The sequence below is a fragment of the Dasypus novemcinctus genome, chromosome 3 (genome assembly GCF_030445035.2).
Source record: "Dasypus novemcinctus isolate mDasNov1 chromosome 3, mDasNov1.1.hap2, whole genome shotgun sequence".
Lineage (NCBI taxonomy): Eukaryota > Metazoa > Chordata > Mammalia > Cingulata > Dasypodidae > Dasypus > Dasypus novemcinctus.
In genome coordinates this window covers 58,457,812-58,480,596 of record NC_080675.1, presented here as the reverse complement: position 1 = coordinate 58,480,596, position 22,785 = coordinate 58,457,812, and the positions used below count along the sequence as shown (strand labels likewise).

The 22,785-nt window shown below is 34.0% G+C and overlaps 1 protein-coding gene across 8 annotated transcripts in view; it reads right to left on the bottom strand.

Annotated features, from left to right (window-relative positions):
• The window catches only part of DDHD1 (DDHD domain containing 1), a 92,085-nt gene that overhangs the window by 48,079 nt on the left and 21,221 nt on the right, over positions 1–22,785 (bottom strand). For 2 of the 8 annotated variants that reach the window (XM_004449325.3, XM_004449326.3), the window contains exons 2-5: positions 8,738–8,911; positions 8,076–8,096; positions 1,962–2,063; positions 199–327 (exon numbers count right to left, since the gene is read on the bottom strand). In XM_004449325.3, coding sequence (XP_004449382.1) covers positions 199–327; positions 1,962–2,063; positions 8,076–8,096; positions 8,738–8,911 — 426 coding nt within the window. The remainder of the gene's footprint in view (positions 1–198; positions 328–1,961; positions 2,064–8,075; positions 8,097–8,737; positions 8,912–22,785) is intronic. The other 6 variants (XM_004449327.4, XM_004449329.3, XM_058293414.1 and 3 more) reach the window with 3 other exon arrangements.

Sequence of the window (22,785 nt, the reverse complement as noted above, 5' to 3'; positions counted from 1 at the left end):
AGATTATAAATATATAATTATTCATTGATGAATACAGGTCAACTCAATCACCTAAAGTTTCATTTAACAGGATAGTAACTGTCACTAAATTTGTACATATTTTAAAGGTATTAAAAATAGCATCTATCTAATTTGGGTATATCAGAAAAAAGTCAGATTCCCAAAATTTTGACAAACTGTAGTAATATTTATAATTACCTTTAGAAAATCCCAGTTTTTGGGTAACTGTTCTTGCAATTTTAGATGTTGTTGCGTCACTGTAAAGATATACTTCATCCACACTATGCCAGTCCACATGGTTTCGACTCAACTTGAAACTATGAATAGCTGTTACAAAAAGGAAAAATTAATCTGAAGATCTCCAAAACAAACTTCATTGTATAAAAAATAATACAAGTATTTTTGAGTTAATATTATTTAATTCAAGTCAGATATTGAATTCAGTTCAACAGAAAACTATTTCAGTTAAATCCATATTTATGTGAAGCAAATAGGCAGGGCTTTTGTTTTTTAAATGATTAACCATACTATAGCGAATGGCAGCTTGTTAAACTGGGAGTATATGTAAATCACTAGTACTTATTTACAGGATTGAATCAACTATCAGAATTTCAACCTGTAATGCAGTTAATATGTATTTTGATTATTATTGCTTTTCCAGGTGATCTGACTGTTCCTTAGGTCTAAGGGATATATATCTATTTGATAGTCCTCAATAGTCTGGACACAAAACTGAAGTTCCATTTCTTCTGTGATTTTACTGAAAATATCAAAAGACCTATGAAAATTCCCACAGTTCAGAAAAAATATATATATATTTGGGGGGTGGGGAAAGTTATCTTTAAACCAGGAAGAGCATAATCTTATATTAATATAGGGTATTTCTGAAATGGATATTAAAGTCAATTATCACTGGGTATTGTTCACCACAAAGAAATCTGAAGTTGAAAAATGTCTTAAAACAAAATCAAAGAATATTTTTTATCATGGATTTTCAAATTAGTATGATATTGCATGTCTATAATTGGAGGTATGCTTGGTAAAAACAATTCTCTTAAAAAAAAAAAAAAAAAATCAAACCAGGAAATAATAAGCTCCTTGGGGGCAGGGAATGTGTCTTAATCATGTTTATATCCCTAACACCAAACAGTGCCTAGCACTGTGCCCAGCACATTGCCCAGGTGCAATAATGTTTGTGGAGGCAATGAATTGAGAAAACTGCCATAACATAACCATCTACTCCTAATTTGAAAGTTCTGAAGGCCTTAAACTTTTCTTTAATATCTGTGGTATACAGGTAAGAAAACTTCACATACCTGTCCTTCAGAAAACCAGGCACCTTTAAAATGTATAAAAAACCAATTCATATTTTACTTACCTGCCAAGATAATTACTAACATGGAACATAAGACCAAGATATAATTAACATAATAATATCTTTGGTTGCAAAGAAAATAATGTACAAACTCAGCTTTTAAAGGAAATTTTCATAAATTATTAAAAAATCTTTTGCAAAAATTTAACAATTATTTTGCTTTTTAAATTTCATACCTAATCCCAGTCAGTGTTTTTATTTTAAGTATTTCCACTCAAAGCTTCTAAACTACATTCTGGTTAAAATAGTTTCAAACAACATATACATAAAATATTGAAACTACAAACCAACATATTTAGAGAAATAGTGTTAAAGCCAACAAAATTTTGTTCCTCCTTAAATGGTCCATATATTGGTTAAAAGGGAAAATCATCATATTGGTGAACATCCCATTTCTGGTCTATACACATTGTTTATAAGTGATTACACAGACTTATAGTTGTAACACGAAGCAAATGGCAGAGTTTTAAAAAACTAATAATTTGACTTTAAACATACTCTTTCAATACATTTGATGGCAAAATAACTGAAATGATCTAAGCCAGGAATGTAACTACATGGATAAATAAAACTACAATTACTGTACCTTGGGAACGCTTTCGTTTAAGACCTGCGGCATCTGTACTCTCCTTATATCCTCTCCATTTGAACAGAGAAGGGAGGGAGAAGGGAGGGAGGTGGTAGACAACTAAGAAAGCAAAAACACTGAGCTTCAAAGTAAATTTTAAATGAAGTTTGCCATTTTGCCTTTCTGTTGCAGTATTAACTTTAAAAAATGAGTTATATTTGACAAACATTCTAAATGTTTTATATAATTTCTAATTAAAAACAGTAAAGCAAAATATCAGTTTAATGTTTATCAAATATATGCTCTACTTTTACTGAAAGAAAAAAGGCAAATCAGTTAAAGACAACTATGTGATTATCACATGTAATGTTGCCAAAAAAACACAAAAAAACCCAGAACATGGCATTTTTTGAGCACTTAGATTTATAAATCCCATCTTCACAATAACAAAATTATTTATTCTCACCAAATTTGTAACTATACCATAGCCAACAGCTGATATACAAATAGAGAATGCAATACATAACAATTCAAACATCTAATGCAGCTTTTCAGAGGAAATACCAGAGTAGACAGTCTGCTAGATGCTTTCTCTTACTCAAGTATAATGACAGCTTCTCACAGAAATATTATTTTCACAACTCTGTTCAAGTTATTAAAAGATTTTTAAAAATGAAACTTCAATTATAAAACATACTCAAATTGGAAGCCCTACTGTTAATTGTCCCTTTTGTAAAAATTTATTAATGATAATATAATGAAAAAATGTCATTAGTAAAAGTATATGCTGTGACAACTTGTAAGCATGAAACAGACAACACAGACTAAAGCCAGGCACAGACTTGATATTTTGCAAATCAGTATATAACTTTACAGTTAACATTTTCCCTGTCAATTTTACTAGTTATACAACAATAATTTTTAACCAATTTTAAGTAAGCAGTTATTTAAAACCCACTTGAAATTGAACCTCACAAATCAATTTCTTACCAGTTCCGTTAATGAACTACAGAACCTTTATGATTTAGTTCAAATTTATGCTCTATACACTTGATTTTTATCCTCACACCCTTCTGTAAGAACATGACATTCAAAGGTTAAATACTGCCTGAACACAAAATATTGAATTCCTACTGTACTATATTAGAAGTATAATAAATCCTTATAAATACAGAAAAATTATAGGCAAAGATTTGTATAATAAAGGGAATTGACAAATGCTACAAGGCATTTTAAAATAATGATACTTATATATAATAGGATGGTTACAGGAGACTAGAGATTATGACTAAAAGCTGAGTTGTTACATTAGGATTATAAAAACATTACAACATGTCAGATAGAAAATGACAATTGAAATAGTTTTCTTCACTGAAAATGTTTCTTCTTTCATGTGCCTTCAGTCAGTTATTGAGGAGCAGATGTATCACTTAGATTAAGAAACATCTTAGAACAAAAAATTAATTAGGAAAAAGCTAACATCGAAGTAGATCAAACTGGCATAAACCTTGAGACTTTACTACTCAAAGAAACAAAAACTAGATTTTATAAATCTAGTACTGCAACTTGTATGAACCAATTCAATATATACTAAAAGAGAACTAATGGGAAACATGGACCATTTGACCATATTTTAAAATGATGCATACACTTCTAAAAGCCACGTGAGATACAAAAATGAAAGGTTTTCCTTTCTAAAGGAATAGTATAGTATAAGGATTAAAAAAAGACAAGCACCCCAATATACTAAAAAGAGAAACACGTTTACCTTCTTTTGGAATTTTATTCTTGTTTTCACTTGAAAGTTACGTGCTTTATTTGTTAAAGATTCTATAGCTTAATTTAAGGAATTTTTGACACAACCCATTGAATTATGGGTAAAAGCACATTAGAGAAAGGGTGTTTACTACCAATTCGAACAGGCAAAACTATTAAAGAAAACACAATGCCAAAAAGGATTATTTTTCTCTTTTTAAACAGTTTAAGTTAGGAATTCTTATGTGGTATTAGCAAAAGTAAGTATACATTCAAAATATACCTGAAAATGCTAGTTTATCAAATGTAAACATTAATTAAAACATTCTTTTATGTTTTAAAGTCTTACACAACAATAAAAAGAAAAAATACTAAAATATAATAGCCAATAAATGATTAATTTATCTCTTAAAATTTTTTTTTCATTATATAATTCTGAAGGCAGATTATTAAAAAAAAAGGGGGGTGTTGCTAATGACATATTAATCCCTGGAATGGAACAGAAAAATTCAACAACCTTTCCCTTCATGAAAGCTGGCAATCCGGATAATCTCAAACACCAAGGGAAGCAATCTTGCCTATCTCAAACCTGCAACTATGAACAAAAGAAAACTCGTGCCAATCTTTCTTGGACCTCAGAGAAATTTAGATAATTTTATAAATATTAAATAATAACTAAAAACGAGAAGATGGAAAGTCTCTTGGTCACCCAAGTGAGAGGAAAAGGAAAGCTGGTTAAAAGGTAAATTTAGCACAACCCCCTCACCCCTTACTTTGTGACTTTTGAACTATTTTCACAGTTTAGGATATCCTTATTCAGCAACAGTGAAAAGAATACATATTCTACAAGCCATACATTTGTAAATGTTGTAAATGCTTACAGATCCAATATCTTTTACTTTAAGCTATCTGTGACTTCATACTTATAGTATGACACTTGACTTATAATATCACACTTGTAGGCATCATATAATTGGCTCTTGTATTCTTATCAAATCTGTCACTCTGCCCTTTAATTGGAGTTTTTAGTTCACTTACATTTACAATAATTATTGATACAGTTGGACTTAGGTCTACCGTTTTTAAAATTTATTTTCTCTTTTGTCCCACCTGTTTTTTGTTCTTCTGTTTTCCTTTTCTGCTTTTTTTTTTTGGGTTAACTAAATATTTTTATTATTTCTCTTTAATTTCTCTACTGGCCTTATTTTTCCTCATTTAAACTTTGTATTGTGAAATAACTTTAGACTTACAAAAAAGTTGCAAAAATAATACAGAGTTCCCATATACCCTGCACTCAGTCTTTCCTCCTGAAAGCATCTTACATAACTACAGTACACTATGAAAACTAAGAAATTAAAATTCATACAATACTATCAACTAAAATACAGACTTCAGATTTCTCCAGTTTCTCCACTAATAACGTTTTTCTGTTCTAGGATCCAACCCAGGGTACCACACTGCATTAACCTGTTATGTCTCCTTAGTTTCATGCAATCTGTGACAGATTCCTCCAATCTTTGTCTTTCATGACCTTGGCACTTTTGAAGAGCACTGGTCAGTTATTTTGTAGAGTGTCCCTCAATTTGGGTTCTGTTGATGTTTTCTCCTGATCAGACTGAGGTTATGAATTTCTGGTCAGAATGATGTGCAGCACTGACCCATTTTATTCAACCTTTAATGACTGCATGTACTTGGATAGACAAACTGTTAAATGAAACACTAATGTAGTACTAGATTTACAAAATTATTTATTTGAAGGCCTGATTTCATTTGTATGATTCATCTCAGGTGAAGGGTCAGGTTTTGTTATGCTGTTAGATTAATATTGCCTAGGCTAGGGTAGAGTGGGGAGAGAATCAATTTTTGTTTTAACCCTCAGAATATTAAAGTATCTAAAATCACAACATGTGACATTTTTGTGTGTTTTATCTGTATACAAAAAATAGTTATACTAAACTCTCATCAATCCATGTTTGAGATAGCAGAGATATTAATAAAGGGGAAATATGAAATATATTCAATTTATTTGTGGCAACAATTACCCAACCAAAACACAAAGTCAGAAAGAAGAGGATTTATTATTTAATTTTAATGTCACTGAGGGAAAATCTGTCTAGTTTCTTTGAAACTCCCAAGAACACTTAATAAGAGTCCCTGGATATAGTATTTTAAAAAGCTTTTAATTATTAAATGGGATTTTTCCAGAAAGACTCATTTAAACAACTCCACTGCACTCTAGTTACTGCCTCTTTTTATTCCAGGTATTTCCTCAATGTATAATATTAATTGTCTACTATGTTATCTTGTACTTATTCTTTTCTGTTCTCATCTGCAGGCTTTGTTTCTCTAATAGGTTTAACACTCTTTGAGGGTAGAAATTTCATTTCTTTCACAACACTGCCTAGCATGTTTTCTTTGCACATGGAAGCATTAAAAATCTGACAATATGAAGAGTCAAAGCCTTATCACATATACATTAAAAATTTAGGTAGAAAAGGTATTTTCCTCCTCAGAGTAATGAAATATGAATTTCAGAAGCTTGGAAGTAATAAGCAAAATAATTAAATGATTACATTTTTGATCTTTATCAACAATCATGACTTCTAGACTGCAAATGTTCTTTCCTAAAGACCAGTACTAATTTTGGAAAGTACTACAAAATTTCCCATTATCTTCAAAGTCAAATGTCATATCTCAACACATAAACATCTGTTTAACAAAACTGTGCATAACAAATAAATGACTAGAAATTTATTATAATGGGATATACTGAACTGAATTTTGAATCTTTGGTTAATAGTAAAATAAGCTGATGCTTTATCATATGCTATAGCAATTTTAAAAAATCAATTCTTCTATGATTTTGAAACATTGCAATGCAAAAGTATTTTAACAGTTTAACAATTTTCTATTATTAAATTATATCAATGTATACAACCTTTAAATGTAACACAAAGATTATTATATTATCCTAGACTGATATCCTAGAATTAACACACATACACACGCAGATAAGAAATACTAAAAAAAAATCTACTCAAGCTATGTACTCATATCATTATATCAGACTTACTTTAGGTTCATAAAATTAGGGCAATTTAAAGAAAATTGAAATATTCTGCTATAGTTAACATAGGTGGGGAGAAGAAGTAAAAAGGAAACATAAAATTCTAATTTGTTTTGGTTATAGAACCAAGGTTACAAGTAAGTGGACTCTAAAGGCAAAATAGACTGATGATTAATCTCGAAAGGATGAATTAGCAAGTGAAGTGTTCTGAACACAGTATTAGAAAAGGGAACAATCTACTTACTTTTCACATTTATCTGTTTTTCCTCTAAGCTCCTGAATTTTTTCATGCATATTATAATAGTAAGCAATTTGAACAGCTAACCTGGGTTTTTTAAGGTACATTTGTGAGACAGAAGACTTGAGAATCAATAGAAGGGGAAAAGATTGAGAGCTTAGCCTTCTCAAACAGCAATGAAATTATTTTATGATAAAAAAGTTCTGTGCTCCAAATACTATGAAGCAGGTTTTTGAGATTCGTATAGTAGTGGTGATAAGAAGTTAATTTCGGTCACTAACAAGGATCAAATTATATATATAATTTGTTACAATCAGAACAAAGTATTGTTTCAATGACAATCTGTAGGAATGTAGGCACAGTTCTTATAATGAAGTGCTCATCACAGATTAATATTTAAGAACCTTTAGTCTGAATTTTATAGTGAAATAAGGATATATTTGATTCTATGGATTAGGAAAATATGATAATATAGTTAAAATTCCAAGAGCATGGTATCTGGCACATAACAGACAATTATATGAATTTTTTAGATTTCATAAATTTAATTTGTCCCACAATTTAAGCCATAACTTTCCTCATTATGTAGGCTTTTAATCAACCAATATAAAAGATATTTTAAGTTGTTATAAAATTAAACTAGAAAGTTCCCTCACTTGTGACAAATGTACATGTATATATATGGTCAGAGAGAGATATAAGAAAATGAGAGCAAAAGTAGGAGAGAAAAAAGACTTCAGGTGTTACTAATTAAAAGGGAAAAAAAAATTCCCAGCCAATCTAAAGCTTAGTTTGCCGTTAATTATGTTATATAAACAATTACTTCCACATAATCCATTTTCAAGCTGAATTCTATGAATTACTTGATCAATAATGAGTTTTTCTGCTTTAGAGATGTTTTATGAAGGGAAGAAAACAATCACTTAATTTGCATTTCAATTCACTAGACTCAGTAGGGCTTGCCAAGAAACCTCCCCCCAAAAGGCAACAAGCATGGATGAAGAAATGCTTTTAGAAAAAAAATATTCAGCAAAATCTACAAATTCTAATCTACCTGCACTGTTATACTTACCAGAATAGTTGATTCCACTGCCTGCAGTAAATGGAACAATAGAAGTATTTTTAACTTTACCATACATTTGAATTTTATTCAAGATTTAGACACGTAACACACACATGGCCACCTTCCCTATTATATAATGCTTTTTAAACTATTACAAACATCTCCAAATGCTGAGTAAGGAAATGAAAGAAGTAATTTGTTCAAATTTGAAACTCCTATGATTTTCAGTATGAAAGTGTTAAGAAACATACAAAGGTAAAGTTTTTTTTTTCCTCTAACTTTTGGAAAAGAACCAATATTAAAATATTAAACTGCTGTTTTGATACAATGGCAAGGGATTTTTTTATACATTTAATTTTCTGTGATAACTAAAGAAAACTGATAAAAAGGACTAATTCAGGACCATATTATATCAATTTGTACATTTATAGTAGATTATGTTAGTGTCATGCCATTGATACATATATTAGGTAAAATAAAAATTGGGGAAAGTTAGTTCTGGAATTCATAGTAATTTCTAATTCTAATTCTAAAATAATAATATGTTTTTTAAAAATCAGAAATTGGATAAATCCTAACCTTCCCACATAACTATATCAAACTATGAACTACTCTAAACTTTACCAACAACTTAGTTTAAAGAATATATTAAATACATTAATTCGTCTTACCATCTTTTCCATCTATGGATTTTGACACTTCAATATCAAAATTTTCCTGCATTTGCTGGCCCCTAAAACAGCTGAGATGTGCTTGCTCAATTAAATTACTTTCTTCTTCTTCTAGTGGTTGCCAAGTACCATCAATAAACCACTGCCCACGCATTACTGGTATTTTATCAGCCTCTGAAAAAAAGAAATCACAGAATTATATATCTGAGGATTCACCCTCCCAGAAAGAGACATGGTAACTACAATTTTATATTTTGCTAATACTGGAGCAAAAACAGACTTTTATGACACAATAGAAACATTTAAGGTTCTACAATCCAGGTTTAAAGCCAGATTTTGTAATTTTTACATGATAAAATTCAGTTATACTAAATGAAAATTATATACAAAAATTACTTTGGCATTAGGAAGGCAGATGACCAGTTTATACCTATATAACCGAGAGGCCTTAGTAACCAAAATTAGTAGGCTAAGGTATATTTAATACAAGTTTCATGAAAAGCTCTTATGACAGTATTAATGTTTTAGAAAATAATGATATTTAAAATCAGTAGTGTTTTAAAACAGCATATGTTTTAGAAGTGTGTTATGTTTTTAGGGTTGAACTCCCAGGTAGTAGTAATTTATAGGAATGACTGAAACCTTAATTATAGCAAATTCCTCTGTCATTTTAGAGAACATTGAGAAATATTTTCTTGATTAACATTTCCTTGACTAACTTAACACTGTTCCCATAAGTTATTATTTTAAACAAACAACCTTGACTGTCAGTTAAAGCTACCTTGAATCCTTATTTTTTTTTCAAGTAAAGCAAAAATAAAAATGGAAGCACTGAAACTCAAAGTAAAAAGAAACAAGTGAAACTAATTATGCAGGGAGTTTGTAGTTGAACCACATAAAAAGAAATTATTTCAAGCAAATTTAAAACAGTTATTTGTAATACATATCCCAAGGACAAAAAGAACTATGAACTTACTTAAACATTTTGCAGTAACCACACTATCAGTATTGTTAATTCAAAACTGTAAGTTAAGATGAACGTATCGATTTTGTTAATATATGGTTAGGAACCAAAATTTTCAGCATAAAAGTGATACAAATATAAAAAATAAAAACCTTGTATTCCTAAATTTCAATTAAAAATGTCAGCATGTATTATATAGTTTTTTAGAAGTTTCCTAATTTTGTCTACTGAAAAGACCTAGAAACAAAGTCCAACCCAGTATAAGTGAGTACTCCGGACATAAAGATTTTAACCTCTAAACATTTTCCACTAAAATAAACCACCAAAACTCTTTATAGAAATGGTGAAGTTCAAGTTTGGGACAGGAAATATACTAGAGTAGGGGTTCCTAACCTTTTTTGTTCCACGGACCCCTTTGGCAGCCAGGTGAAAACCATGGACCCCTTACTAAGTCTACACTATACTGTGTTTTCTTTAGTAAATACATTACACCCGCACCAACATGTCCCCACAAGAGTAATGTTTTCTTGAATTTCAACTCAAGCTCACGGATTCCTTCTTAAGAACCCCTGTACTAGATGATCCTAAAACATCTTGTTGAACCAGGTCAGGAGGCTGGTTTTATAAAAGGGCATGGAAGCCCATTTTAAGGGGTTCTCACTGGTCAAAGATAGAATAATTGAGGCATAGATGTAAAACATATCAATTATGTTAAAATCTATTAATTCAGAATCATACTAAAAAGCATATTAGTCACCTTTGGAGCATGTTAGGAAAAAAACTATATTGAAAACTGATAAAAGGAAAAATCAAGCATTGTTTTTTTTTGATACATGTAACCCAGGTTAACCAGAGAGTTATGAAAAAGTTCTTTATAGAAGAGTTTTAGTTAATAAGTGCATAAGGAATGATAGAGTTACAATATCACCATTTTGTAGCCCCTATGAAATAAGAGATTTAGACAATGATAATCCAAGGCTGCTGAAATTATTGGAAAAAGGTTAATGAATGGGGAACTTTATATGGATGGATTGGGTTAATAAAACTTGAACCAACCCATTATAATCAATTCTAACCTCTTTAAGAGGGACAACAAGGCAGTATATGCACCCCTGACATGATAAAATAGAAAGTACATAGCACTGTCTGTAAAGTATACTTATTTTAAACAAAAACTCCATCTATATCTAAATAATCCTCTAGATCTATCAACCAGTTTAATGGAAATGAGGCAAGATAAATGTTAAATGACACCTTAGGAATACAACTGACACGATCCACACGTAATATGGATATTTAATATGCATTTCCTGTCTGGATTGATTCAAACAAACCAACTGTAAAAGAGCATTTTAAGATAATAGGGGGAATTAAGGGAAATTGAGGAATTAAAGAGGGAGATATAGAAATGGAAGTATTTATGGAATAAATTACATATAATATAGGTAATTGCTTTAAAATGGTATTGTATAAGGAATGGGTATAGACAAAATGAAAATGATACACTAACTGTTGAAGTTGGGGTGATAATTGTCAAGATTCATTTTACTACTCTCTCTTCCTTTTTATATACTTGAAATTTTCCAGAATAAAAAGTTTGGAAATAAATTTTTTTAATGGGCAGAAGTTCTAAATGTTCCACTAAAGATATTAAGATAACAGGCATATGAAAAGATGCTTAACATAGAAAAATGCAAATCAAAACCACAATGAGATACCACCTCTCACCCACTAGAATGGCTAAAGTTAAAAAGACTGACCATACCAAATGTATTGAGGATGTGGAAGAACTGGAACTCTCGGTGGGAATGTAAAGTGGTACAAACATGTTAGACAACAGTTTGGCAGCTTTCCTGAAGCTAAACATATCTACCATATTATCCAGACATTTCACTTTAAGATATTTACCGAGGAAAAATGAAAGAATGTGTTAATATGAAGACTTGTATACAAACGTTCATAGCTGCTTCATTCGCAAAAACCCCAAACTGAAAATAACCCATGTTTATAAATAGATGAATGGATAAACAAATTGTGGCATATCCACACCATGGAATACAACTCAGCAATAAAAAGGAATGAACTGAAACACAACATGAATCTCAAAATAATTACATTGAATGAAAGAAGCCAGATTAAAAAAAAAACTACACACTGTACGATTGTACTTTTATAAAGTTCAAGAAAATACAAACTAGTCTATAGTGACAGAAAGCACATCAGTGACTGCTTTGGGATGGGGAAAGGTGGAGGTCAGACAGGGACGGTCAGAAAAGAAGGATTAAAAAGGAACACGAGGGAGTGGATGTGACTCAAGAAATTGACTCCCACCTCCTACATGGGAGGTCCCAGGTTCAGTTCCTGGTGCCTCATAAAAAAACAAAAACAAACAACAAGCTAAACAAATGAAAAAAAACCAACTCAGGGAAGCTGATATGGCCTACTGGCTGAGCACCAGCTTCTCATATACAAGGTACGAGGTCCCGGGTTCAATCTCCGGCCCCAGGACCTCAAAAAAAAAAAAAAAAAAAAAGACATGAGTAGACTTTTGGGGAGATGGATATATTCATTATCTTGATTGTGGTAATGGTTTCATGGTATATGCATATGTCAAAACTTAGCAAATGCTATAAGTTTCAAGTATGTGTAATTTATTGTATGTTAATTATAGTTACATAAAATAAATATACAGTCAAGCTGTAAAAAAGGAAGATATACAATGAAAGTTTTCCTCTATATCACTGTTACATTTTCTAAGTTTAATAACTGTATTTATACGAGATGTCTTTGTTCTTAGGAGACATGCACCAAAGCATTGAGGGATGAAGTGTCATATTTGGAAGTAAACTCTCAAATAGTTCAGGAAAAAAAGCAAATGAAGCAAATTGTTAACTGGTGAATCTAAATATTCAGTTTACTATTCTTGTACATTTTCTACAGGTTTAAAAATTTTCAAAATAAAAATGGGAAATATTTGATCTGGAATTTATATTATGTGGTAAGTTATGGACCATGTTTAATTCTTTCCAGATGACCATCAAAAAGTCTCAATATAATTTATAAAATAACCTATGTCCTCCTCCCTCCCCCACAATGCCCCTTTACCCCAATTTGAGATGCTGCATGTTCTATATTAAAATCCTGGTGGGAATGCAAAATGGTACAGCCACTTTGGATGATGGGCAATTTATTACAAAATTAAACATAGGCTTACCATTTCATTCAACAATCTCACTCTCTAAGTATTTGCCCAGAATAGCTGAAAACTAATGCCCACAAAAAAAATGCACTCAAGTATTTATAGCATTATAGTATTATTCCTAACTGCCAGAAATTGGAAGCAAACAAAATGTCCTTCAATAGGCGAACGGGTAAACAAACTGTGGCACATCGACACAATGGAATATTACTGAGCAACAAAAAGAAATGGCCTATCGAACCATGAAAAGTCATAGATCATCAAATGCATACCGCTACATGAAAGAAGGCAGTGAGAAAAGGTTACCTACTAATATGATTCCAACTATATTATATGCTGGAAAAGGCAAACTATAGAGATAGTAAAAAGAGCAAGTGGTTGGCAAGGGGGGGAGAGGGGGATGAACAGGTGGCACACAGAGCATTTTTAGGGCAGTGAAACTCTTCTGTATGATACTGTAATGGTGGATATAACATTATGCACTTTTCAAAACTCAGTACACAGAGAGTGAACCCTAGGTACAAATACAGACTTTAATAATAGTGTACCAGTATTAGTTCAGGAATTGTACAAATATACCCCACTAAAGCAAGATATTAATAATAGATGAAACTGTGCGTGGTAGGGGGATGGTAGTGATAATGTAGGAATTCTGTACTTTTGTACAATTTTTCTGTAAACCTAAAATTGTTCTTTAAAAATAGTCTTAAAATCCTTTACATGTGGTTGTCTATTATTCCTATTGTTTTTTTTTTTTTAAAGATTTCTTATTAATTTCTCTCCCCTTCCACACCCCTAACCCCCACCCCCACCCCAGTTGTCTCCTCTCTCTGTCCATTTGCTGTGTGTTCTTCTGTGTCCGCTTGTATTCTTGTCAGAGGCACCCGGAATCTGTGTCTCATTTTGTTGCGTCATCTTGCTGCTCTCCATATGTATGGAGCCATTCCTGGGCAGGCTGCACTTTTTTCACGCTGGGCAGCTCTCCTTACAGAGCACACTCCTTGTGTGTGGGGTTCCCCTTTGTGGGGAACACCCCTGTGTGGCATGGCACTCCTTGAGCGCATCAGCACTGTGCATGGGCCAGCTCCACATGGGTCAAGGAGGCCCTGTGTTTGAACCCTGGACCTCCCATGTGGTAGGCGGATGCCCTATCCATTGGGTCAAATCTGCTTCCCCTATTCTGTTTTATTTAGTCAGTCTAGTCTTGTGCCAGCATTCCACTGCTTTAACTGAAGTTTTTAATGTTTTAGAATCTGGTAGGAGTCTTATCTCCTCGCTGCTCCTTTTCCCCATGGGGGGAATTTGGTTTTCTTGGGTATTTTGTTTGCCCTTAGGTCTTAAAAAAAATACTACTCCATTTGGTACACAACTTGGTCCAGAGTGCTTTTTAAGAGTTATTTTTATTTTTATTTTTTAATTTACTTATTTATTTCTCTCCTCCCCCACCCCCAGTTGCCTGTTCTCTGTGTCTATTTGCTGCATGTCCTTTTTGTCTGCTTCTGTTGCTGTCAATGGCACGGGAATCTGTGTTTTTTTGTGTGTGTGTCATCTTGTTGTGTCAGCTCTCCGTGTGGGCGGCGCCATTCCTGGGCAGGCTGCACTTTCTTTTGCACTGGGCGGCTCTCCTTACGGGGCGCACTGCTTGCACATGGGGCTCCCCTATGGGGAGACACCCCCGTGTAGCACGGCACTCCTTGCGTGCATCAGCACTGCGCGTGGGCCAGCTCCACACGGGTCAAGGAGGCCTGGGGTTTGAACTGCAGACCTCCCATGTGGTAGACGGACGCCCTAACCACTGGGCCAAGTCTGCTTCCCCTACTGCAGCATTTTAAATTGGACATTGAATAAATCTGTAAATGAAGGCACAGACTGAAAACTTGTGAAGTTCACGCTCAACTTTGCTATACTACTACCTTTCCCTCTCTCCACCTCCATGGATATTCTCCTCACCCTGCTCAAGTTGAGAACACCTCACACCAGGTTTGCCCCCACACGTGGATACCCTCCTAATCCTTCGTGATCCAGAAATAAGAATCAAGTCAACATTTAAGCAACAGCAAAGCATGGATAGTCATACTTTTTTGCAAGTTGTAAACTTATGCAGACTTTCTATTGTCTGACTTCTCACCTAAGACCCTACCACAGAGTTTGAAAAAATCCACACCTCAATCAGGCTCCCTCTCTTCGACAATGATGTAGAATCACCCTGGAGAATGCCAGCAAATCTCTAGTACCAGGAAGCACAAGGCAGCACGCATCCTGGGACTGATTTTGGGTACATTCACTTTATCTTGGCTGCCATTTTTCATCAAAGGGTTCACTGTGGGTCTCAGCATCTACACTGTGTCCTCTGAAGTGACCAACTTTTTGACATGGCTTGGTTATGTTAATTCTCTGATCAATCCATTGCCTGGACACCCAGACACCCTCCTAATCCTTCTTGGGCTCTGATATCCCACACTAAGTCTTCACCCCTTGTGGCTGTTCTCCTTACCCTACCTGACCTCCAAAATTCCACACTAGATGGTTCCCCAATGTGGACACTCCTTCATACAATGTGGGCTCTGATACCTCACATCAGGCTGTGCCTATGTGCAGAGAAGAGAGAAAAAGAGAGAAGGGCTAGTGTATTGGCTTTCAACCAAGGATGATTTTGTGCTGCCAGGGGACATTTGGCAATGGCTGGAGATACTTTTGGTTGTCACAACTGGGGGGTGGGGAGAGGTCAGGAATGCTGCTGAAATATTCTACAATGCACAGGATGATACCACCCCACCCCACCCCCAGCCCCTGCAATAAAGAATTATCTGGCCCAAAACGTCAACAGTGCCAATGTTGAGAAAGACTGGTCTAGTGGTATCTTTTAAAACATAAAACAATGATACCTTTTAAAATAGTATTTTATAAAATCTCTTGCAAAAATGTCCAGAAACAGTATAAAGATATTTACCCAGCACTGTTACAATAGAAACAAAACAAAACAAAATGATCTAAATTTCTATCAATAAAGGATTGGATAAATAAATGTTACTTGGCCTATCATAGGTATTAAAAAGTATTCATTAAATAAATAAAAGGATGAAAGAATGAATACATCCATAGTAGAATAATGTTCAGAAGAAGCAGGCCTATGTTTACTGACAAGGAAAAACATCTACAATAAAAATGAAAAAATTAAGTAACAGCTAATGTATATATATTTGTGTATGCATAAGTAGAAATAGAATAATCCTGTTTTTGCAAATGACATATACTGATATATATATATTAAAAGGAGTCTAGAAGAATGTACATTAAGTTCTTCAGAGATATCTCTGGGAGATGGGACTATAAGGAATTTTCCATTTCTACATTACATATGTATAAATTTTTATATACATTTATTACTTTTATATTCAGGAAATATATAGATCACATATTGTGCAAGACTGCTAGATGCCTGCCCTGTTTCTATTCTCCTCCTATTCTTTAACAACAGAGTAGCAATTTATTTTGGGTAGCAATATCCCAATTAAAAGTCATTTCTAGTCTCCATGTGCAGCTAGGTTTAGCCATGTGACTGAAGTTGAATAATGGAACACGGCAGAAATTACTGGGTGGAAAAGCTTTTTGTTCTTTCCCTCTTTCTTTTCTGACACTTATATGTCTTGAGCTCCAAAGTTCTCTTGGATCAAGAGGAAACCTTGGGAAGCAGATGTGGCTCAAGCGACTGGGCTTCCGCCTACCACATGGGAAGATCAGGGTTTGGTTCCTGGTACCTCCTGGAGAAGGCAAGCTGGGGTGACAGGCAGGTGCAGTGAGCTGACACAACAAGAGAGACACAAAGAGGTAAGACAATGAGAGATATAACAAAACAGGGAGTGAGGTGGCTCAGGTGGCTGAGTGCCTCTCTTCCACATGGGAGGTCCAGGGTTTGGTACCCAGTACCCCCTAAAGAGAAGACAGGCAGACAAAGAGAGCACAAGGCAAATGGACAGAGAGCAGACAACGACTGAAAACAATGAGGGGGGAAGATAAATAAATCTTAAAAAAAAAAAAAAGGAATCCTTGAGGATGGAAATCACTAAGGATGGCAAAAGCAGAATACCAGAAAGACCCTCTGCCCCTCAATGCCAAACAACCCCGTACTCTAGGCCAACCACACTTTTTTAAATGTTGACAGAAATACATCCTTTTTTGTTTAAACCACTGTTATCTTGGCTTTTCTATTATATATTTAATCTAATGCTAACTGACATGCACATGCATACACATAGGGTGTTTCTTTGTTTTATTTTTTTTGTTTTTAGGAGATACTGGAGATCGAACCCAGGACATCACACATGGGAAGCATGTACTCAACCTCTGAGCTACACCACCTCCCCTACATGTTTGGTTTTTTTTTTTTTAATAAAAGATTTATTTCTCCCCACCCCTTGTTGTTTTTACTTGCTGAGTCTGTTTGTCTTGTTTCTTTGTGAGGCATCGGGAGCTGAACAAGGGACCTCTGATGTGGAGGGAGGTGTCTAACTGTCTGAGCCACTGCTGCTCCCTGCTTTGTTGGGTCTCTCATTATGTTTTTCCTCACCACATCTCTTGTTGCATCATCTTGTTGCGTCAGCTCACAGTCTTCTTTAGGAGGCACTGGGAACCTCTGCTCTCTGCTTTGTGGTGTGTCCCATTATGATCTTTCCTTCTTGTGTCTCTTGTTGTGTCAGCTTGCTGTGCTAGCCTATCATGCCAGCTTGCTGTCTTCTTTAGGAGGCACCGGGATCCAGACCAGCAATGTCCCATGTAGAAGGTGGGAGTTCAGTTGCCTGAGCCACATCCACCTCCCTTCCCTACTTTTTTTTTTTTTTTAAGATTTGTTTTTATTCTCCCCCCACCCCCACCTCCCCATTGTCTGCTCTCTCTGTTGTTTTGCTGTGTGTTCTTCTGTGTCTGCTTATATTCTTGTCAGGCAGCACTGGGAATCTGTGTCTCTTTTTGTTGCATCATCTTGCTGCGTCAGCTCTCTGTGTGTGTGGCACCACTCCCGGGCGGGCTGCGCTTTTGTCACGGGGAGCGACTCTCTTTGTGGGGCACAGTCCTTGAGCGTGGGGCACCCATACGAGAGGATCTCCCCTGTGTGGCATGGCATTCCTCGCATGCAGCAGCACTGTGTGTGGGCCAGCTCACCACACAGGCCAGGAGGCCCTGGGTACAGACCCTGGACCTCCTTTATGGTAGGTAGATGCTCTATCAGTTAAGCCACATCTGCTTCCCTCCCCTACATGTTTTATTTTATTTTTTGTTTTTTTTCCCCCTACATGTTTTAAATGTCAATTTAATTTGTGTTAAAGAATGGTGATATCTGGACACATTTGTTACACAATGGACTATGCAGACAGGGACCTAAGAGAAAAAACTTAGAGTTAATGGATATAAAGATGAACAAAGTATTACCTTTCCATTTATAACAATATTCACTGAAAGTCTATTTAAACTTAAAGACTAGTACTTATTGTTTCATGCCTATGAAAAAATAACTAAGTCATTATTCTGATTACAGTATAATTCTTACACAAATCATGATAAAAGAGAAATGATATTACTGGAATCATAAGACAATCATGTGGTAATAGTACAAATGGATTGTGACAAATGTACCACACTGGTGCAGGTTAATAAAAGGGTGGTATATGGGGGAAAATATACCTTGTGTAAACTATGGACTATAGTTAATAGTACAATTTTAATATTCTTACATCAATTGTTAACAAAGGTAATACACTGATATAAAGTGTCTTCTGTAAATCTATAATTTAAAAAAAATTTTTAATGGTGGATGTATAAAGGTAGCCACAAAGTAAAATCAATTATATTTAAACTATAAATACTACATTTGAAGTTCTTGGTTTTCATTTCCTACAGTCATACTAATAAATATACAAGCATTTTTAAAAAAGAAAGGAAAAACACCCCCCAAAACACGTGGAGTCTTTCTGGCTGGAAAACAATTCCAAGGTCCATTTTCCACTATGAACACTTCATTTATGCAGCTGCTTGAGTGACTCTCTTATGTGAGTAGAGGGAAATTTTCAGCAATGATTATTAATAAACAGCTACACTTAACAGCAATGGGCAGAGGGATTAACTATAATGTTCTTAAAAGCTCGATTTTCAAGAGCTATTTCCATCCGTACTATACATTGCAATATATGATATATATAGAGCAGAATTCTTAAGGACCTTTTCTCCAGCTTAGCCATGCCCACTTATTGTACAAAGATGTTCATACTTCACTGCTCTAGAAACTTACAGGGGAAATCTGACCACACAGGACCTACAGAAGAAGGAAGCCACAGAGCAAGGAAAAAATAGGAATGATATACTAGTGCTCAGAGGAAAAAGAAATCAGCAAGGATTATAAGTAAGAAAAGTAGAAAATACAAGAAGAGGATATGAAGATATGAGAGACAAGGACAAAGGGAAAGAGGTGGAAGATTAAGAAAACTGCTATCATTCATTTTTTATTTTAGTTGATTTTTATTTACCACATTCATTCATGAGGATTGTTGTAAACTTACCGCCTGGAAACTCTGAATACACTTGCTCACGAAAACAGCGCTATAAATGGTGGCTAAGCTCCCAGACCAGCCTACTTAAGAATTAAGTCTACTTAAACCATTTTGTCCCTTAAGAACTGAAATGCAACATTTCTATCACACCATACTTTATAATGTTTTCTTATAGAAAAATACATTCTAACTTCCTATTTAGAATACCAGGCACATATTTCTCTATTAGGGAAGAAAACTATATCCCATAAGTCTTTGTATTTTTTAATAGCAGCTAGATCTTGGTAGGTAGTCAAGAAATACTGACTTACTGAATGACTCTCCCTCCCTTTTTCCTTGTAGCTATGTGCTACAGCAGAAGAATTAAGACTGTGAATTAGGAAGTCAAAAGGCAGCGGATTCCCTTGGGACCTGTGTACTGTAGACTGACTTTTCTATATATAGGTCACACAAAAGCTGTTAAATGTTAATAAGAGACTAGGTATCTTGGTATTTCAGTAACTATAAAACTGGTTATAGAAAAACCCCCCAAAAAACACATAAACAAAAACAAACATTAGACTCAGTAAAACTAAGCATTTTTCATTTCAATGACATATAATATATGCTGAATTAAAGGAATTTTATACAAATTCAAAGTTTCAGTGATTCAGATACAATTTTCTTGCTTGACTTCCTCAAAATTATCTAAGATAATAGGAAAATTGGTTATTCAAATATACTATTACCAAGCTGTCCCAAAAGTTGAATGTCTAACCCTTAAAGTACATAACACTTTCCATAGTAAAAAGAAAATGCAAATATAATTTTACCTTTTCCAGCTAATACCTTATTATGAAAGTGAGCTTTGCTGTGGAAGCTAGATGCTCTGGTAAGAGCACAGGACTGAATGGGTTCTGATCACAGAAGACAAACTATTGTCTCAGTCACTAATATCAACTTTGTTTGCTAGTAATTTGCACCATTCAAAGATGAGTATAAAAAAGGTACGAGTATAATAAAGGTACACAAGCAACTAACTATATTCAGTTAGATTAACATGAACAAGTCTTGTAAAATTACTTGCTACTGTAAACAGCTATTTTCTCAAGTGATTTCCTTATCACACATAAAATTATCTTCTATGGTGATTATGCTTTTTGCACAATATCAGTGTCCATGATATTCACCACATTTTATTACTCTATATTACTAACAGAAGATATCTGCTTACCAAAACATCTATCTCCTTTTCTGTTCTTATTATTTACATAAATACTATGTAGTATAGTCCCTATAGTGTCAATCATATATACTAGTGTAGTTTACAGAACATACAATGTTCTGTAGAAGACAATGACAAAAATTCTGTACACCTATCACTAAGCCCTGCTGGATTTATAACAGAAAAATTATTTACATGCTACTTATGAGATTGGAAATCCTGAAGAGTATCTGAATGCAAAAATAAATCAGAATCATTTAATAGAGAAATGTGTAAAAATTTAAATGTCATTTTCATTGTTAAACAAAATTTTAAAAAGCATTAGGATTGGAATTTATTCCCAATGCATATAATCATTTTCTCTCTATATCTTTAAATACCTTCTACAAACCAAACAAAAAATACCAGCAACTTGATTTTAAAATATGGTGAAGGATAATGTGTAAGTTATCAATTTATTGCTTCTCAGTTCAAATCCACCCTTCCTTCCATGCTCCACAACAAGGGAGCTGAACTCTGTAACTATTTCTCTCTTGCCGGCCAGCCCAATGTTAGGCTTTCACAATAGAGGGCACTGGAAAGACATGGGAAGAGGAAGGGGGTTTCTCTTCCTGGTTCTAGTATATTCACCTCCTTGGGTACCTACCTGTAGAGTGCTCATTATGTTTTCCAGCAGTAGTACCTTCCCACAGGCAGCTTCCCCTGGGATCATATTTAAAAATAACAATTACGCTAAAAATACTAAATTATTCTTAGGTAAGAACTACTGTCAATAATTTCTACTACTGATGAAGTTTACACCAATTTTCACAGTGGTGAGAAACTAAAGAATATAATTTATACCCTAAATACTGTTTGCTTCTTTTCATTTAAGAAACAAAGCTGCAAAGTTATTAAACAGTATTACTGTTAAATAAATCATTAAAGATGTATTCCTTCAAAAACTTTTATTATATGAGCCTTTCATGCATTCACATTACATTTCTCATCCTTTTTTTGAGTTTTAGATGTTGTTAGCAAACCCTTCCATTTTAAATGGAGAATAGGCTTTAAATCATAAGCTCTTTTGTTCTAAGTTTAATATTTTGGTGAATCTAGGAAATGCAGGCACTTGGCTAGACAAAAAATGTTCTACATAATCTGTATACATATGGTGATAAACCTGTGCCAAATATGGAGTATATAACATTTAAACAGACATTTGAATTTTTAATATCATAGCTTAGTGCAGATGATAAACAATATTAACTATAGTCATTCTATCACATTACAGAAATCAAATGAATATGTAATAACCTAGGTGAAACAATTAGAATCAGCATGGCATCCATCAAACCTGTCTAACTTATAATTTCTTTCTACTCTACATGTTTTCCATGGTTTAAACCTATGACTTTGAAACTTGGCCTATTAATAGAATCACTTCAGAAATTAAATTAAAATGTATTCTCATATTCTTTGTTATATACTTAATAAGTCAGAGTCTGTGATGGTTTGGCTAATGTGTCAACTCAGCCAGGTAACTGTGTCAAGCTGTCTCGTCAAGCAAGCATTGGGCTAATTGTAATACAAGGACATTTATGGATTTTAGTCATCAGTGAGTTTACTGCATAGATGGCCGATTATATCTACAATCAACCAGGGAGATTGCCATCGGCAAAGAATGATGTTTTATCCAATCAGTTCAATGCCTTAAAAAGGCAAGTGATTTCTGCATTCATGGAGAATTTCCCAGCTTGTCTTTGGACAGCCAGTGTGTCCTGGTAACTCATCAAGGACCTTCACTGGACTGTCATCAGAGTGCCTGGCTTGCAGCCTACTGCAGAATCTGAACTTGTGCATCCCTGCAATCACATGAATTTTATAAAATCTCATACTATTTACAGATAACTCCTGTTGAGCCTATTTCCCTAGAAAACCCTGACTAATACAGAGTCTGTAGATAGGATCCAGAATTATGTATTTTAAGAGTTCTCAAAGTTATTAATATAAAACAAAACTCTCAAAAATGACAATAGTTCCCAACCAATTTATTTTTAAAATATTTATTTATTTTTATTAATTTCTCTCCCCTTCACCCCTCTTCCCCCCCAGTTGTCTGCTCTCTGTGTTCATTCATTGTGTGTTCTTCTGTGATTGCTT